The following is a 17,832-nucleotide window of genomic DNA, read 5'->3' on the forward strand; positions in this document are numbered from 1 at the left end:
TTCTTAATTTTCTTCCATAAATTCTTTTACTCGTGGAATTGAAAATTCAACTTTTTTAATTTTTATATCAAGTTAAGTTATACATATTTCTTCTTCCACTTTCTTGATTTTGTTCGACGAATTCTTCGAATATTAATCGAATTGAAAAAAATAATATTCTTCAATTATTCTTCAAAATTCTGAACCTGAAAAATTTACAGTGAATCAACGTCGCGACGCGGACGAAACGCAAAAGTCGGTGGCAGCACGGTCGCAGAAGATCGCTGAGGAGCAGAAGGAGTGCAAGAAGCTCGAGGAAATCGCTCGAGCTGACCTGGCAACCGTTGAACCTGCTCTGAATGAAGCTATGAAGGTATCGATTCGTTAATCTTTCTCCATTCGATTTTCGATCGAAATAACGCCAGTCCACTCGAACTTGCAAGGATATAGACGTATACCTTTATTATTTGCGAGCAACGTTCCACCTTTCTCTCTTGCTCGAGCCCTTCAACTTGCCGTTTTATGCACGCTGTCAGGAAAAAGTTTTCCTGGCCAAAAGTTCGCCGCCACGTTTTATAGAGAGCAGTAACACCGGACGTGTTGCATAAATTCGGACCTGCTTTGTTGAAAAGTCTCGAAATATGGCGACGATGCTGCATTCGTTTTTTGTTTTTCAATCAAACATATCGAGATTATTTAATTAAGATCATATCTAAGATCATATTACATTATATAGTTTTAAATAAGATAATATTTCTTTTTAATAATCAGATAAATAATCGATTCGTGATTAATCAACTTAATCTTCGGTCGAAAGAATCCCTGTTCCTTCATTCATATGAATTTGATTTATATAGGCATTGGAAGCGTTGAGCAAGAAGGATATATCCGAGATACGATCTTTCACGCGTCCACCGCCGAAAGTCGAGATGGTGATGGAGGCGGTGATGATCCTGAAGAACTCGGAGCCGAGCTGGGCGGAGTCGAAGCGTCAACTCGCCGACGTGAACTTTCTGGCAACGGTAATAATAATAATAATACCATTTATCCTATTCGAAGCAAAATTTGCTGGAATTTCATCGTGACTGCCCAGCTTCGAGACTTCGACAAGGACAACATCTCCGACAGGACGCTCAGAGCCATTTCCAAATACACGTCGAACCCTGAATTCGAACCGGAAAAGGTTGGCGTGGTGTCTGTGGCGGCCAAGTCGCTCTGCATGTGGGTCATCGCCATGGAAAAATACGGGAAGCTTTACAGGTAACCATGGAGATAAATCTCGAGGTCGAGGATTTTCCCTTTCTCTATTTTCAATTCGGGAAACCGATCCCGATTTATAAATAGTCTGAAGAGAGGAAATGAAGAATTCCTTTTTTTGAAACGAAATAGTTCTCTAATCTTTAGAAAATAGAGAAATATTCTGAAAGGACACGCTTTTTTTTCGAATTTCATGGGGAAAAGAGTTGTCGATGAAATTTCAGAGTGGTGGCGCCAAAGAGGGAAAAGTTGCAGGCCGCGTTGAAATCTCTGAGGGAGAAGGAGAAGGCGTTGGAGGAGGCGATGTATCAATTGCAGAAATTGCAGGAGAAGCTGCAAGTGTTGCAGGAGATGTACGACGCGAAGATGAAGGAGAAAGAAGACTTGATTAAGCTGGCAAGTGGCTGGATATATAATCGTCCAGATTTAAATAAAACTACGCGTGTATGTTACTTCCTTCCGCGTAGTCCAACCAAGTTTCTATTTGCACGAATTCCAGCTTCGCGGTAAACTTTCCCTCTCCTCGGTATTTAAACACCTATTTACCCTGAATTTTCGCCAATTTTCCTATCTTTCCTCCGCCAAGACAGTGTTTGTCTTTACGTTTACCTCTTCTTCTCCGATTTCTCAGATTTTGTAAAATGGGAGATCAAATTAAATTATCGAAAATAAGAATAGTCGAAATAGTCGAATAATCGAAACTTGTATGTTAAGAACAAAAGTTCGTCGAAGACAAATTTTTTTCACCTTCGAACTAGATGAAAATTGGATTTATTTTTATTCCATTTATATATTTCAAGTGACTTTCGATTCTAGTTTCGACTTTTCACCAGGCTGAACTGTTGAAGCTGAAACTGGATCGAGCAGCGATGCTGGTCGACGGCCTCTCGGACGAGAGGATCCGATGGGAGAACACGGTCGCATCCCTGGCCGAGTTCTTCGACTGGCTGCCAGGCGATTGCCTGATATCAACCGCCTTCGTCTCCTATTTGGGTCCGTTCGTGTCCAGTTACAGGGAGGAACTGATAAACATCTGGATGCAAGAGGTGAGGAGCGAATCGAAGTGGAATACTTTTGGATTTCCAAGAGTTATTAATTGCCAATCGAAATTAATAAGGTGATCAATAAGGAAATCCCAATGTCGCCTGATCTTCTCGTGACGAAATTCCTGGCCGACGCGGCGGTGATCAGGGATTGGAACATGCAAGGCCTACCCTCGGACGATTTCAGTACGGAGAACGGTATCATAGTGACGAGGGGAACTAGATGGCCGTTGGTGATCGATCCGCAGTGCCAGGCGGTGAAGTGGATCAAGAACATGGAGTCCAGGAACGTATGCATCTAGAAGAAGAAGAAGAAGAATAAAGAAGGAAAAGAAGGAAATTCAAAACTCGTATTAACATTATTTATCAATTTAACAGACGTTGAAAGTGATCGACTTTGGCCAACCAGATTTCGTCAGGGTGTTGGAATACGCGCTCCAATTCGGCATGCCTGTCCTGCTCGAAAATATCGGCGAGACTATAGACCCTGTGATGAATCCAATTCTCGATCGAGCATTCGTGAGAGTAGGTGAGCGCGATAATTTTAATAATAATATATTGCAAGAATTGAATTCAATCGTTTGATTTTGACACAGAGAATCAGATAATGATCAAGTTCAACGAGAAGATGATCAGTTACCACGACAAGTTCCACCTGTTCATCACGACGAAACTCGCGAATCCCCATTACGCCCCGGAGATATCCACTAAAACGACGTTATGCAACTTCGCTATTAAGGAAGAGGGTAACTAATTGTCTTACCGTGAGTCACGTTAGAAAAGATAGGGTGAGAGAATGAAATGAAAAGAGAGGACGAGAATGGATGAGTGGAAGGAGAGGAACTTTGTGGAACCTTATTATCTCGTGCGCAGGACTGGAAGCCCAGCTTTTGGGGATCGTGGTCAGGAAAGAGAAGCCCCAGCTCGAAGAACAGAAGGACAATCTGGTGTACACGATCGCGTCCAATAAACGAACCCTCAAAGAGCTCGAGGACAGAATATTATAGTAAGATATACTCTTTTCTACTCTGTCTACGCGTCTGATAATAATAGACGAAGAAAAAATGCGAGGAAGTATAGAAGAGGGTTAAAAAGGGGGAGAAACACGCGCCTCAACCGTGATCCGTGATCTCTGATGCAGTTTGCTGAGCGTGGCCGGGGACACTCTTCTCGACGATCTGGATTTGCTGAGCGCCCTCCAGTCGTCCAAGGCGACCTCGATCTCGATCGAGGAGTCGTTGGTCGTCTCCGAGCAGACCGAGAAACAGATAGATCTCGCGAGGGAGGAGTACAGGCCGTGCGCCAATCGTGCCTCGATCCTCTTCTTCGTTCTCAACGACATGAGCCTTATCGATCCGATGTACGAGTTCTCGTTGGACGCGTACATTACCCTGTTCAAGCTGTCCATCGACAAAAGCGCGAAGAGTGTTAAAATAGAAGAGAGGATAGAGAGTTTGAACGAGTATCACACTTACGCCTTGTACAAGTAAGGGAATATTCGTTCTGGAAAGGAAAAGAAACAACAAGAAGAGATAAATGTCGATCGATCGAGTTCAACTAGATATAGTTGATCATACAAGTATCGTATATAAATTTAATAATAATCAAGACGAATCGAGAAAAATTATCGATCGAAATTTTCCTTCAAGTTTTAATCTCTAGATTTCTGTTCCTCTCAACGTATTGATACTTACTTACTTATTTATCGGTAGTTAGTGACAACGTGGCGCTAGTAGTCTCGTAATAATAATTGAGAAATATCTTTCAAGGAATACCTGTTGAGGTCTGTTCGATCGAAATTTTCCTTCAAGTTTTAATCTCTAGATTCCTGTTCCTCTCAACATTGATAATTATTTATTTACTCTCAATATATTGATAGTTACTTACTTACTCTCAATATTGATAGTTATTTACTTACTTATCAGTAGTTAACGACAACGTAGCGCTAGTATCGACGTCTCGTAATAATAATTGAGAAATCTTTCAAGGAATACCTATCGAGATCTATTCCTCTCAACATATTGAGAGGAATAATTACTTACTTACTCTCAACATATTGATAGTTACTTACTTACTTATCGGTAGTTAGTGACAATGTGGCGCTAGTAATAATCTCGTAATAATAATTGAGAAACATTTTTCAAGCAATACCTGTCGAGGTCTGTTCGATCGAAATTTTCCTTCAAGTTTTAACTACTAGATTCCTGTTCCTCTCAACATATTGATAGTTACTTACTTACTCTCAACATATTGATAATTACTTACTTATCGGTAGTGACAACGTGGCGCTAGTAGTCTCGCAATAATAATTGAGAACCACCTTTCAAGGAATACCTGTCGAGGTCTGTTCGAGCAGCACAAGTTGTTGTTCTCGTTCAACATGTGCATGAAAATCCTGGACGCGCAGGGGAAGATCATCCCTGGCGAATACGCGTTCCTGCTTCGGGGTGGAATCGTGCTGGACAGGGAAGCCCAGCCCGATAAACCGGTGGCTTGGCTGCCCGACGAAACTTGGGATAATATCACGGAACTGGATAAGTTGCCCGGGTTTCACGGTATCATTTCATCGTTCGAGCAATTCCCGCGGGATTGGAACAACTGGTTAAGCCGATACGATTAATATCTTCGAGTAAGAAGTATATAAATCCGTTTCGTTCGAACGATGAACATTTCAGGTACATCGCCACGGAGCCGGAGAACACGCCGTTGGTGTCCGAGTGGGAAATGAATTGCAACGTGTTCCAAAAGATGTTGATAATACGTAGCTGTCGCCCGGACAGAATTTCCTTTTGTATAGCGAACTTTATAGTGCAGAACCTCGGCCAAAGATTCGTCGAGCCTCCCGTCCTCGATCTCAAGTCGGTGCTCGACGATTCCATCGCACAAACTCCCCTGATATTCGTCCTCTCCCCGGGCGTGGATCCTACGAGCAGCCTGATGCAGCTAGTCGACAGCCAGGAAATGACCAAACACTTTATGACTCTGTCCCTGGGCCAGGGACAGGCCCCTATCGCCACCAGGTTGGTATTCTCTTCAAGGAAACTTAAAATTTAAAATTTTAAATTTGAGAATTGATGTTGTCGCTCTTATTAATGTTAATTGACAGAGTGAGATTCAACGTTATTATTACCAAGAAGAAGATTAATCCCTATCTGAGATAAAATATTTACTTTGCAGGATGATAGAGGTGGGGGCAAAGGAAGGTGCCTGGGTGTTCCTGGCCAACTGCCACTTGTCGCTCAGCTGGATGCCGAAATTGGACAAGATCGTGGAGATGTTGGGGGCCAGTAAAACCCTCCACCCGCAATTCAGGTTAGAAACGTTGTCACCGTCGCCGCGTGAATCGATAATGAAAGGGTTTTCGACCGATTGCAGGTTGTGGCTTAGCTCGAGCCCGACTCCCCAGTTCCCCATATCGATCCTCCAAGCCGGTATAAAGATGACCACGGAACCGCCGAAAGGTTTGAAGGCAAACATGAAACGACTTTACAGCTTGATGACCGAGTACCAGTTCGAGCTCTGCCAGGCAAAGTCCAAGTACAAGAAGCTTCTGTTCGCCCTCGTATTCTTCCACGCGATCCTCCTCGAGCGTAAAAAGTTTCAACAATTGGGCTGGAACGTCATCTACAGCTTCAACGACTCCGATTTTGTGGTAATTTCGATCAGGATATTTGAATAAAAAGTTCCGATCCTTTAACTCGATTCTACCATTCGATTTTTGATATTTTAATATATATTATCTCGAAGATGAAAAATACATTGATTCTGTCTGAAAAAAACAGGTGTCGGAAAATCTTTTACAAGTATATCTGGACGAGTATCCGGAAACCCCTTGGGAATCGTTGAAATATCTCATAGCGGGTGTTTGTTACGGCGGCCACGTGACCGACGATTGGGACCGCCGATTGTTAATGACATACGTGCAACAATATTTCACGGAGGATGCCCTCACTATCCCTAATTACCGTTTGTCATCGCTGCCGACCTATTACATACCGAGGGACGGTTCGTTGGGGTCCTACCTAGATTTCATAGCTGTCCTGCCTACCATCGATAAACCGGAAGCGTTCGGTCAACACCCGAACGCGGACATCACCTGCTTAATCATGGAGACTAGAAATATGTTCGAAACTTTGATGGAACTCCAGATTCAAACTGTTTCGAAAGAGGAAGTTAGCAAAGAGGAAAAAGTAACTTTCTAGAATCTTCGAATCTTCATTTCTCCAGAATAGTTTTATATGAACGTATATTATTATTTCTCTATGTTCTTGATCAATTTTTCAATCAATTAACAAGTCTTCTCTCAAGGTAAATCAATTAACCTCGGACATATTATCAAAAATACCGGACAACATCGATTACGAGGCGACGGTGAAGTTGATAGGCCCGAAGAAGACACCGTTGGACGTTGTCTTGCTCCAAGAGATACAACGATACAACGTGCTGCTGCGGAAAACTAGGAACAGCCTGAACGATCTCCAATTGGCCATCAAGGGTTTGATACTGATGTCCCACGAACTCGAGGAGATATTCTTCTGCGTGTTCGAGGGCCGCGTCCCCTCCATCTGGCTCATGGCGTATCCCTCGTTGAAGCTGTTGGGCGCCTGGACCAGGGATTTGGTAAACAGGGTGGAACACTTCAACGAATGGGCCTTAACCACTCACGCGCCTGTCCTGTTCTGGCTAGCCGCCTACACTTTCCCAACCGGTTTCCTCACCGCCGTATTACAGACGTCAGCCAGGATGTGGAACGTGTCTATAGACACCCTGTCCTGGGAGTTCACCGTTTTCACCATCGACGAGACGGCCATTGTTGAACCGCCAATGGTAATTTCCAACCCTCGTCCAAGGTGCCAAATTTATTCGAGATAAATTTAAAGCCTTGATGGAACAAAAATTAGGATAAGATACACATTTGAAAAATAGAAGCAATATTCATCCAAGAGTTATTAAATTGAAATGAAAAGCCTCTTTCCTCTTTCCTCGATGGAACGAAAACTAGGATAAGATATACATTTTCACATTTCAAAAATAGAAGCAATATTCATCCAAGAATTATTAAATTGAAATGAAACGATTTCTATCGCTAGAAATCTTTTTGATATCATCGGAAACGAGGTCTAGGAAATGGACGTGCATGTGTGCGCAATGCCTCTAACTGTGTGTACATTGCATTACAGGACGGCGTGTACATACGCTCCATATATCTGGAAGGAGCTGGTTGGGACAAGAGGGGTAGCGTTCTCATCGAGCCGGCTCCTATGCAACTTATTTGCAACATGCCGGTGATTCACTTCCGGCCCGCGGAACTCCTTCGAAAGAGAACCAGAGGTAAAACAAAATATTACGGATGGAACGTAAAGATAACGGTGTTTTTCTTTTCCTTTTCTTTCGCAGGACTCTACTCTTGTCCCTGTTATTATTATCCTCAGAGATGCGGGGATCAGGGGAGAGCTGCATTCGTTGTGGCGGTCGATTTGAATGCGGGTCCCGAAGGATCGGATTTCTGGATAAAAAGAGGCACTGCGTTGTTGTTGAGTCTTGCCACGTAGATCAATAGTTTACTGTGTTTTTTTTTCTTTATTATTATTATTGATTAATCGATCAATTAATTAATTATATTAGAATTAAGTTAGAACTTTTTTCGAAACCTCCCCTTGGATGGATTTTGATAATTTTCAAATATTGTTGAGAGAATATCAAAATCCATCGGAGTGTCATACGTTGACCATTTTTTTTTTTTCTTTTTTTTTAGAAGTAGAATCTTAGAAAAGGAACTTTTGAATTAACACTGTCACTTTCTCTTCCATTCTTCCTATATATTCTCATTCTTGTCTTGGTTAGTATATAATATAATAAAAGTCTGTTTCTATAAACAATAGAATATATACAGTGATTAAAATAAAGAAAAATTTACACGCGAATTTGGAACTTTGATACCGTTGCGAACGAGGCAAGAAGGCAAGGAACGATTAACCAATTCGTTCTGATTTTCTCAGGATCGTTGGACGACGAGGATGACGTTACTACCGTCTCTTCCGCTCTGAGCATCATCGTTCCATGATGATTCCTTCCAGTTTCGTTGATGTTTCTCAGAGCGTCCGAGATCGTTTTGTTCACGTGAGACGCGTATCGAATCCAATCGGTTGGCGGGATCGCGGCCGAATTAGCCGGCAATCGAACATTCGACAACTCATCTTCTGCCTTCAGCAACACGTCCGTCGCATCTTCGATGGACAATTCGTCGTTCGCCGTCAAACCGTCGACCAGATACTTAACCGTGGAATTCAATTGAGCTTGGAAGATGAGCCAATCCGCGGCCGTCTCGTTATTGTAAGTCTCCTCGATCAACGTTCTCAAAGACGACAGCTGATTCTTAAGATCGGCGAAAGATCGATTGAACATCCCGTGAAGCTCGTCGAAACTGAACTCGTCGGACGAATTGGCGATGATCAGGATATTCATCACGGTATCGTTGATCCCTTTCTTAAACTCGTCCCATTCCTCCCTCGATGGAACGACGAACGGATCGGAATAATTATATTCGAACCAGTTTGCTCGAAGGTTCGACGAATTTTCTCCTCTGTCAGTTTCCAGCCACTCGTCTTTAATGCTCCCAATCTCGCTTCTCAACCCCGCGAATTCATTTCTAATCATAACTCGAAACGTTGCCCAAGCGATCGGATCGATCTCCGTAGGTCTCTTGCTCAGAATATCCTCCATCATCCTGGTCACGGAATCGTTGATTCGGGCCCTGAACTCTGACCAATCGAGAGTCAGATTGGACACGTCGTTACTCGTAACAACTGATGAACCATGAAAAGGAACGTTTTCCTTGGCATTGAACAACGTGGCGCGTTCCAATGACGGAGGGATGGTCTCGAAGTTGGAGAAACTTTTGATAATCTCGTTTCTGTACGTGGCCCAAGCTGGATCGCCGGGGGGAGGCATTCCATTCTTGATTTTATCCACGATCTCGTTCACCGTTTTGACGATCTGATCTTTGTACGCCAACCAATCGGAGGACACGTTTGATTCCTGCTCGACGGATCTTTGGCTATCGATTTCGAACGCAGAATCCTTGTCGCCTCTGGACGTAGCTTGATCATCGATGGGAGGAGGCATTTTGTCGTCTTTCATATTGGTAATAGTGTCGTTCAAGGAGGATATTATGTTGCTCTTGAAGTTCTTCCAATCGAAGATTGCCGGAATCGCGTCGCTCATTCTCGAACTATTCGAAACCTGCTCGTACCTCTTCTTCGTCGCCAATTTGGGCGCAATATCCGCCCTCGTGGCCGCGATCTGTTCCTTCAAATTGGCAAACTGATCGACGACGCTTCGTTTAAACGCCATCCACTTGGTCACCGCGGCTGGGCCGCCAGTCATCGTCCTCATAGACCGATTCAGCCATCTCGTCACGTTACCTTTCAAACCGTTCCAATATCGATACGCTTCTCCAGTTTCAAAATCCGATCTCTCTTTGGGTGTTTGGGTTTCTTGGCTATCGTTCGTTGGGTGCAACTCGGACAATTGATTTCTAAGATCGGTAAACGTATCGCTTACGTAATTCTTAAACGCTGCCCAATCGTTGTCCAAATTGGTCCTGGAATTGTTGATATAAGCCACGATCTCTTCGATCGTGTTGTTAATATCGTTCCTCAAACCCGTCCAATTGAACGATTCTCGCTCGATTTCCTTCCACGGCTCGTAAGATGGCGCAGGTATATCCTCGCAAGAGATGACGGGATTCTCGGGACCGATTGCTCGCATCACTTCCGCCTGAATCTGTCCTATCTCATCCGAACAGTCGCAAATCAACCTCGCCAGCGACATCTTACGCAACTCGGTAAGTTGATCTAGAAAAGAAAAAGAAAAAGAAGAAGAAAAAATTATTATTCATCATCTGCCTGTTGTAGTTACAGAAATATCGACAGAGAAATTTACCTTCGGTGAACGAATGAGGTTGTCCACCCAGCTCGTACCAAAATCTGTCTCCCCTCTGCAATCTGACGAACTGGTCGGCGATCAGGCACATGAAAGTGGATCCAACGATGCTGCCAGCGTTAGGCAACTCGGCCAGAGCGCCCGTGTACAGATCGATATCGTGAACGGACTCGTACAACGACGAAATATCCTCGAGAGTGCGTGGATCTAGGTGGCCATCCAAGTCGGAGAAACTTTCCACCCTTCCCAATCCGCAATATTCCCTCCAAGCTGTGTAACCCGGGAGCCCGTGATCCCTTCCACGCTGTATATTCAACGAGACCAGATCCAGGCCGCATGGGACGCTCGTGTTGGCGATTGGATCCTCGAACAGGTGATTGGTCAGCTGAGACGTGACGTGAGCGGACGTCATCTGGATCACGTTTCCGGTCGCCGATGCGATGGAACTCCTCAACCCGCCCTCCGCGTACAGGCTGTAAGGGTTGAACAGCATCCGATGCAACTCCACATAGGAGGAGGTGCCCGCCCTCTCGTCGGTCATCCTCATCAATCCGGGCAACAAGGTGTGGGCGAATCTGAAGGCGGCCGTGGCAAAACTGTTCGCTATACTCGGATCGACAGTCGCGTCATCCAATTTCCACTCCTCTCTGTGGCCAGATCTCAGCGGTCTCAGATCCCTCTTATCCGTCTCCTCATCGCCCAGAACTATTGGCACGAACTCCCGATACGTGACGTGTTGCAATTGGGCGCCGATCACTCGTCGCGACTCCTCGTACAGCGTCTGGTCGTCCCACGACGGGTTGATCCTCGCCAGTCGCTCGGCCACCCTGTTGTGCTGCCGGGCCCACAACAGGTGCATCGTGGTCAAGTGAAGATTCTCGTTCGCCCTCGCGTCCCCTGCCGCGAAACAGTATCTCCCCCTGCGCCTCTCGGTCTCACGGTTGCAGCCGTCGTTGGGATCCGTGCTAGGGGGCAGGAGGGTTCGATTGTCGGGGGTCAGTTGCATCCTCAAACGGCCGCCCCTGAACTCGCGCAGATTCTCGGCCGCGTTCTTCTCCGTCCCGTAAATCATCGATCCGTCTATGAACGCAGATACCTGTAAATAAAACTTTCTCTCTTTCTCCTTTCCTCTTTCAAAGAGGGAAAATTGAGTTTATCGATCTCGTCTCCATTGTCCACGTTCCCATCGTGGATCGTTGTTATTATCAGGGGTAGGAGATAACGAACGCGTGATTACGATCGAAACTCGTCCAACGATATAATGAGGTTAATTAACAGCGTTGTTAACGGCGTGAGGGAAATTTTTCATTGATCTCGCGCTCCAAGAGTTACGATTTATACGGTTTCTATATCGAATGTTGGAATTAATTGGGGAAACGAGGAGGATCCTCGATTTGGATACCTGGTTCAACTGTTGCCTGGGGCCGAGTTTGCACTGGGGTGCCGGGGCCGATCTGACAAAGTCCATGCAGGTTCTCCCTGCGACGTCGAACACGGGATCCCCGGAGGAGACGGGGACGGGGAAGCACTCGGGATGAGCGTCGGACGGCGGACAACACGGGATCGAGGTGCCGTTCAGACCTTGACTGAGCGCAGTGGCGGTGATATCGTGGTCCAGAAATTGGCCGTAAACGGCCAGCATCACTGTGAAGCTCGGGTTGCTGCTCGGCGAAGGTTTGTGCACTATCAGGCTGACCTCCCTCGCCGAGGGTAAGTCGGCGCCTGAGACGGCTCTGCGGGGCGAGTTGATGCCATCCCCGTAATTAGGTGGCAAGTGTCTTATGAAAGGCGTCATCGCTGCTCCCATCTGCATAGGCCTGTTGCAACTTCCGTCGAAGGTCCTGTATTTGGCCGTGGGTGGACAGTCCGGTGTGGTCAGTTGCTTGCACGCGCCTGAAACAACGTGGCCCGCGTTTCAAACTGGCCAAATGTATGTATCGTTAGAGAAATTAGAGGAACTGTTTACCAAAAATTTTCCATCCTGCGTCGAAGAAGCTTCCAACGGCGGACGGCTCTCCCTGGCTCTCCCTCAATTTCTCGATCTTTCTCGTTGCCGCAAGCTCGGCAACAGCGGCCAGGGCCAGGGTGCCGGCATCGACGCAGGTGCTGACCGCGTGACGATGCCTGGTTTCAGGCGACGGCGAGGTCAACGGCGACGTTGAAGCGTCCGTGAACAGTCGCTCGGTAACCGCCTGGCGGCCAGCTTTCAACCCCTCTCTCACCTCCTCCTTGGACAATCCCCGGTTCGTCACGGTTTCTCTCGACGGTTGTTGACCAGGCACGAAGATTGAATTGGACGGGGCGATGGACGGGTTGCTGAACAACGTGTACGAACCGGATCCGGGGGCGAAGCCTAGCTTCAGTTTCTTCAAAGATCTGGTAAGATTCGCGTTGGACTCGAACGAGGGGGCTGTCAGATTCGGCCCCGCGTCCATCATGTCGTGGCTCACGGAGTAGCTCACCGTCACCACGAGAGCCATGGTGAAGATCGCTCTGAAACAAGAAGAGTATTTAATATTGGTACGTAAAAACTTGAATTTCATTGGAAAAATTTGTGAATGAAGAATCTCTGAAATTTATTGAAATATATATATATATAATATTGAAAACGATCGAGGAGAGTAATTTTCACTGGGAGAATAAAAAATCGTAAATATAAAATCTTCGTTTAACAATTTCTGAAATTTTTTAAATTTCCAGAGAATTAATCGAAGAAGCATTAATTGATGTGTCATTGGAAGAAGTGTTGAACAATCATACTGTCATCATACAATTATGCATGTAATCAAGGCCAACGTCACGTAACTCTAATCCTACGCGCAAATCTAAGACTGTTGTTTTTCTTCTTCGTAAACGCATTACACGCCATTTCATCCTGTAAATTCGATAAAGGGCCTGTTGTTCTTAATATCCGCCATATTGCGCGTCGAAGAAAGGCCGTTTTATCCGAGATCATTCTCGAGGGGGGAAAAAATAGCATATGTTGATATTTGCTTGCAAAATCGAATCGGTATTCCAGCGATCTGAGGATATGATCCTCGTTTGATCTGTCGTGTGTATTCATATTGTTCGCACAGAAACCGCAACAGAGAAACCACGAGAGGTTTCATCATTGCACGAGAGGTATCCCCTTTATACGTTAAAGTTTTTCAATCCTATGAAAAATGTGTATGTATGAATTCAAATTTTTAAATTAGAATCTGTTGTTTATTAAAAGATATTTAGAATTGATATTTTTAAAAGTAAGATTGACATAGAATCTCAACTTGTGTTTACATAAATGATATTCATTATCAATTGATCTCTTTTCAGATTCCTTCAGCTATTATTAAATCAATTCGAATGCATCAAATCTAAATTCATTTTATCTAAATTCTCCAACGTTAAACATTCGTTATTATAAAATCGTGAGACAATATAATAATTCTATTTTTTTAAAGAAAATTTAATACTTCTTGAATAGAAGTATATCATGCAATTTACTAAATTCTATATAATCTTAATTATTCGACAAATTCCATATTATTTTCCATCCTTATCGATCAATTGATTGAAATATAATCATTTAATTTAGTCGTCTCACATACTTATCCTTAAGTTTAATTATTTACCCAATTTAGGGATCGATAAATAAAGATTGTCTGTCATTATTAATCAAAAAAGGAACCACGGATAGATGTACGACTATTTCAAGAAATAAAATACGACTCACACCGCGATCGTGTACGCGATACATCGAATCCGCAACAGTTGTCTCCTCCTCCTATGAGAATAAAACGGCAACGCGTCTTGACCGTAGTAAACCCTGGACGGATTATCGCCGGTCAACGAAGTCTTCTCCGAGGAAGGCATGTCTCCTCCGTTTGCACTCGTCGTCGTCGAGACCACGACCACACTGAAACGATGGCGGCCGGTGGTTCGAGGTGAGCGATGATTTTACATAAGTATCCGCTTACGGTGGGGACACGATCATTTTTCTTTTTTCCCTTCCTCCTCTTTATTCTTCTTCTCTCTATCGAGATACGGATGGAAAATCGAAAGGAAAGTTGGTCGCGGGGTGGAAAGGTTGAATCGAAAAATTGGATCACGATATCAAATTTTAAAATGGGAAAAAATTCTTTTTGCTAAAAGAAAAGTTTCCTGATGATTCTTTTTTTTTTTTTTAAAGGAGGTGTAATGTATCTTGTTCAGATTTGAAAATCCGTTTCAGCGAAAAGAAATAATTAAATTAACTGGTTGGATTCTTTGACCTGTTTATTTGATTGCGATTAATTATACGTGCGAGTGTGTCTACGTTACATCACGTGCAATGCATATCTCTGGTAATTATATAAACACGCTTAATTAAAGACGCAAATTCTTAACGCGGTCAAATATCGGATTGATGTTGTATTGCAGATGCAAGTTGTACTTTAACGCGTAGCGCGGATCGAACATTCGTCGATAGAAAATAATATTTTATTATTGGTAATTAAAATTGCAATATATATTTCTTTCAAAGAGGAAAAAATAAAAGGTTAGAAAAAATTTATTACATACTTAAACAAAGAAAGATTATTAAAAGACATTTAAATCAAAAAGAGATTCTCTTTGAAATGAAAAAACCAATCTCTGTCTCTCTATCCTCTTTCCAATTAAAAAAGAATCTTTCAAAATTGTCTCTGCAAACTCAACCTAACCCTAATCCCCGATAAAAATTTCCAATTCATTTCATCAAACAAGAAAAAAGCTTTTTCTCCTCGTCGCTTTCACAATCTAATAAATGAAATAATAATAGATAAACTCACATCAAAGTGGCGCAGATACAACATTGGAACTGTCTGATACGTGTCTTCCTGCTTCTCAGCAAACTCGCGAATTCCACGTAATCGGGTGAGTCGAGAGGCCTGGTAAGGGATGTCCTCTCGTTCACGCACCTGTTCGTGTACATGTCGCAAGCCTCGCCTGGCCCTCGCGATTGGAAAACGATCACCGCGGCGAACAAAAGCTAACTGGGCAACGGCCGAGGATGTCGCCGTGGTCACAGTTCGAGTCGACTCGGCTTACCTTACCGGAGGAATTGGCGGAAGTTCCGCCGGTACCAGTGGACCTCTCGTTCCTGTCGGTGCGTCGCGAGTGCACCGCTACTCACTTTCTACCCTGCACTCATTCGCGAGAAAAAAATCGACGTCAGACGATTTCCTCTTATTGGACAGATCAAAATCAGTTGAAAATTACGTTCCTCTTCCTTCCTCGGTGCGAAAGTGATTGAGAAAGTCGAGATCCGGATTTTTGATATCTTGTTCAGATCGTAAGATTTTTGTATAAAATTTAATCATGTTTCTAGTTCCTCTTCTCGTTTTCTGAACTCTGATATATTTTAGAAGCAATTTAAATTTGGATAAAATTTCAAGGATTGTGATTTTTCTTTTTCTTTATCAATATGTATTATTGAAAGTTTGAGAGATCTCGAGAATAGTAACAATGAGTTTTAATTGTAACTCAAGATTTATTCTACGATGTTTATTTTTATCCAGGAAAAAATTAATTGACGTGTGAAAAAATGAAATATCGGAAACACGATACGAACGAAATTAATCCCGACACGTGTTGAAATATAATATAAATTTTCAAACACTTGAAGTTTCAAAATGATTAAAATTCATAAATATATCTATAACGATATTCTTGTAAATTGTAAAAAAAAAAGAATCAAAAATCCCCGTAAAAATTTCCACGAAATAAAATCGTACAAATGAAAGTGCGGGAAAAATTTCTGATTTATTAAAGTAACAAGAACAAGTGCAACGATCGAAGAGAGAGGCAATTAAAATCCTAGATCACCCTCAAATCGTCCTCGTTCATGGTGAGTGAGGCAGATTTGAATACTTTGACGAGTCTCTCTATTATCCCAATAAATATGCCTCCGACATGCGTGTGTATATACTCGATCCACAAGTCGACTAGTTTCGCGTTATATAAGAAGAATCGAGGATCGATGGCCGAGAATGAAACACGAGTCGCCGCCTTGTCGTACGTTTTTATGAGTGAGTATGGATCGAGGCCAGAGAGAAACAGAGATCGATTTATAAGCGATGATGATGAATATTTTTAAAATAAATTAATAATAAACCGGATGATACACATTAGAACGAAAAATTTATATTCAAGATCGAAAAGGGTCTAATAAAATTATATTATTTGGGATATTTCAACCTTTCAGTGATGCGTTAAAATTATTATCTAAGGAGTGGTTTTTCTTTTTAATTATTCAAATTTATTTATAGACCAATGTGCATCTTATGATTCATTCAGATACTTTTGGAAAAAATTATTACATGGAAAAAGGATTCTGAGAAAACTTGAAGATAAATCATTCCAATCTACAACAAGCTACATATGAGGGAAAGAAAAAGAATTAAAAGTTCACGCGAAGAGAATTAAAAAGCAACCCTGTTTTCCATCTCTCGATTCTCCATCAATATCTTTTCAAAAATCTACCATTATCACTTTTAAAAAAAGAAAAAAAGAAAAAACTATTCGCTCACATTTTCACGCGCAATTCTTTCCGCGATCAACAATCAACGCAACACTTGCACACTTGAACACGGCAAAAATCGATTCGATAATCGGTGGAAGCCCTGATGACCACCCTCTGTCGTCGAATCGCCGATCAACGAGCTCCCTGTTGATTATCCACTCACTCTCTCTCTCTCTCTATCTATCCATCTATCTATCTCTCCTTCACCCACTAGTGTGGCTAGGTAGGTAGTAATTATGAAAGCCTGGTGAACCGGTGAATCGATCGTCGCGCGTCCACCGCTAATTACAATCTTCGACGCGTCGTAAACGCGTGTAATTAACTCGATCGAATGCGAAAATTAACCGAGCGACGATAATCCGGATCGTTTCATCGCATAGGGACAACGAGGAATCGACTGGTATCAGCCAGAGGTCGAGGTACGGCTTAGCTTTCGCGTATTGCGTGCACCGCCCCCTCCTTCATTCTTTTTTTTTTTTTTTTTTTAATCTATGCGTAACGTAATACGCGAGAAAAGGTTTCTCCAAAGGCGTATTGCTTAGGCTTCGCGGAGAATTCGTGAGAGAACCCTGAGCTTTGTCGCAAGTGTTATTACGTAATTCGTTATCTTTTACTCTTTAATTATTATTCGAAATTAATTATCATCCGTTTTACCAATGGGGATGGAATTATACGAATGATTCTTTTAGATAATATTGTATAAAGTATTGTAGTCGATTATATGTAAGAGTAATTGAAATGGAGAAGTATAGAAATGTTAGAATTATATTTCTTTTTAATTCTTTCCTCCGGATAAAACTGTGGTTAGAATTCGAACGACAACGTGATTATCACTCAATGTTATTATATTGTTATTATATAAATCGCTGTAAATTATTATATTTAATTGAGATTTATGAAACCTGTTTTGAAAAGAATTAAGAGGCGTATTTCCTAACAACATTCTGATTTTAAAATTATACGTAAGATGTATCGAGTTTTGCCATTTAACCACAAAATGCAAAACGTAATTGGAAACTCGATCATCGAAACAATCTTTAAGTATATTATATAGGAATATTTTTTTAGAAACGAACTATACGAATCCAA

At 42.7% G+C, this 17,832-nt stretch overlaps 2 protein-coding genes across 4 annotated transcripts in view; one reads left to right on the top strand and one right to left on the bottom strand.

Moving 5' to 3' along the window:
• LOC412775 (dynein heavy chain 2, axonemal) overlaps positions 1-7,866 on the top strand; it is a 33,120-nt gene extending 25,254 nt beyond the window's left edge. The window contains exons 46-63 of the mRNA XM_026445386.1: positions 201-352; positions 837-1,001; positions 1,073-1,239; positions 1,461-1,632; positions 2,070-2,282; positions 2,354-2,569; positions 2,658-2,808; positions 2,876-3,025; positions 3,153-3,285; positions 3,421-3,765; positions 4,608-4,880; positions 4,955-5,299; positions 5,457-5,591; positions 5,655-5,931; positions 6,062-6,469; positions 6,588-7,106; positions 7,460-7,610; positions 7,677-7,866. Of these exons, the coding sequence (XP_026301171.1) occupies positions 201-352; positions 837-1,001; positions 1,073-1,239; positions 1,461-1,632; positions 2,070-2,282; positions 2,354-2,569; positions 2,658-2,808; positions 2,876-3,025; positions 3,153-3,285; positions 3,421-3,765; positions 4,608-4,880; positions 4,955-5,299; positions 5,457-5,591; positions 5,655-5,931; positions 6,062-6,469; positions 6,588-7,106; positions 7,460-7,610; positions 7,677-7,831 (4,127 nt within the window). The 3' untranslated portion in view covers positions 7,832-7,866. The remainder of the gene's footprint in view (positions 1-200; positions 353-836; positions 1,002-1,072; positions 1,240-1,460; positions 1,633-2,069; positions 2,283-2,353; positions 2,570-2,657; positions 2,809-2,875; positions 3,026-3,152; positions 3,286-3,420; positions 3,766-4,607; positions 4,881-4,954; positions 5,300-5,456; positions 5,592-5,654; positions 5,932-6,061; positions 6,470-6,587; positions 7,107-7,459; positions 7,611-7,676) is intronic.
• On the bottom strand, positions 7,849-17,676 carry LOC412774. 3 transcript variants are annotated; one of them, XM_006560978.3, is made up of 6 exons: positions 16,751-17,676; positions 13,936-14,118; positions 12,190-12,716; positions 11,626-12,116; positions 10,224-11,319; positions 7,859-10,135 (listed from the first exon to the last, which is right to left on the bottom strand). In XM_006560978.3, the coding sequence occupies exons 2-6, from the start codon at positions 14,073-14,075 to the stop codon at positions 8,193-8,195; spliced, it is 4,197 nt and encodes a 1,398-aa protein (XP_006561041.2). In that variant the 5' UTR covers positions 14,076-14,118; positions 16,751-17,676; the 3' UTR covers positions 7,859-8,192. The 3 variants fall into 3 exon arrangements, with proteins under 3 accessions (XP_396227.5, XP_016772343.2, XP_006561041.2); XM_396227.7 differs by lacking the exons at positions 13,936-14,118; positions 16,751-17,676 and adding an exon at positions 15,011-15,840 and having other exon boundaries at positions 7,849-10,135; XM_016916854.2 differs by lacking the exon at positions 16,751-17,676 and having other exon boundaries at positions 7,849-10,135; positions 13,936-14,181.
• Between the last annotated feature and the right edge of the window lie 156 nt (positions 17,677-17,832).

Source organism: Apis mellifera, linkage group LG15, assembly GCF_003254395.2.
Source record: "Apis mellifera strain DH4 linkage group LG15, Amel_HAv3.1, whole genome shotgun sequence".
Classification (NCBI taxonomy): domain Eukaryota; kingdom Metazoa; phylum Arthropoda; class Insecta; order Hymenoptera; family Apidae; genus Apis; species Apis mellifera.

Coding starts and splice junctions, on each gene's coding strand:
- LOC412774 (XM_396227.7), bottom strand. CDS start 15,153: ATGTACACGAACAGGTGCGTGAACGAGAGGACATCCCTTACCAGGCCT. Junction 12,117..12,189: donor CGCAGGATGGAAAATTTTTG/GTAAACAGTTCC, acceptor ACGTTGTTTCAG/GCGCGTGCAAGCAACTGACC. Junction 11,320..11,625: donor CCAGGCAACAGTTGAACCAG/GTATCCAAATCG, acceptor TTTTATTTACAG/GTATCTGCGTTCATAGACGG.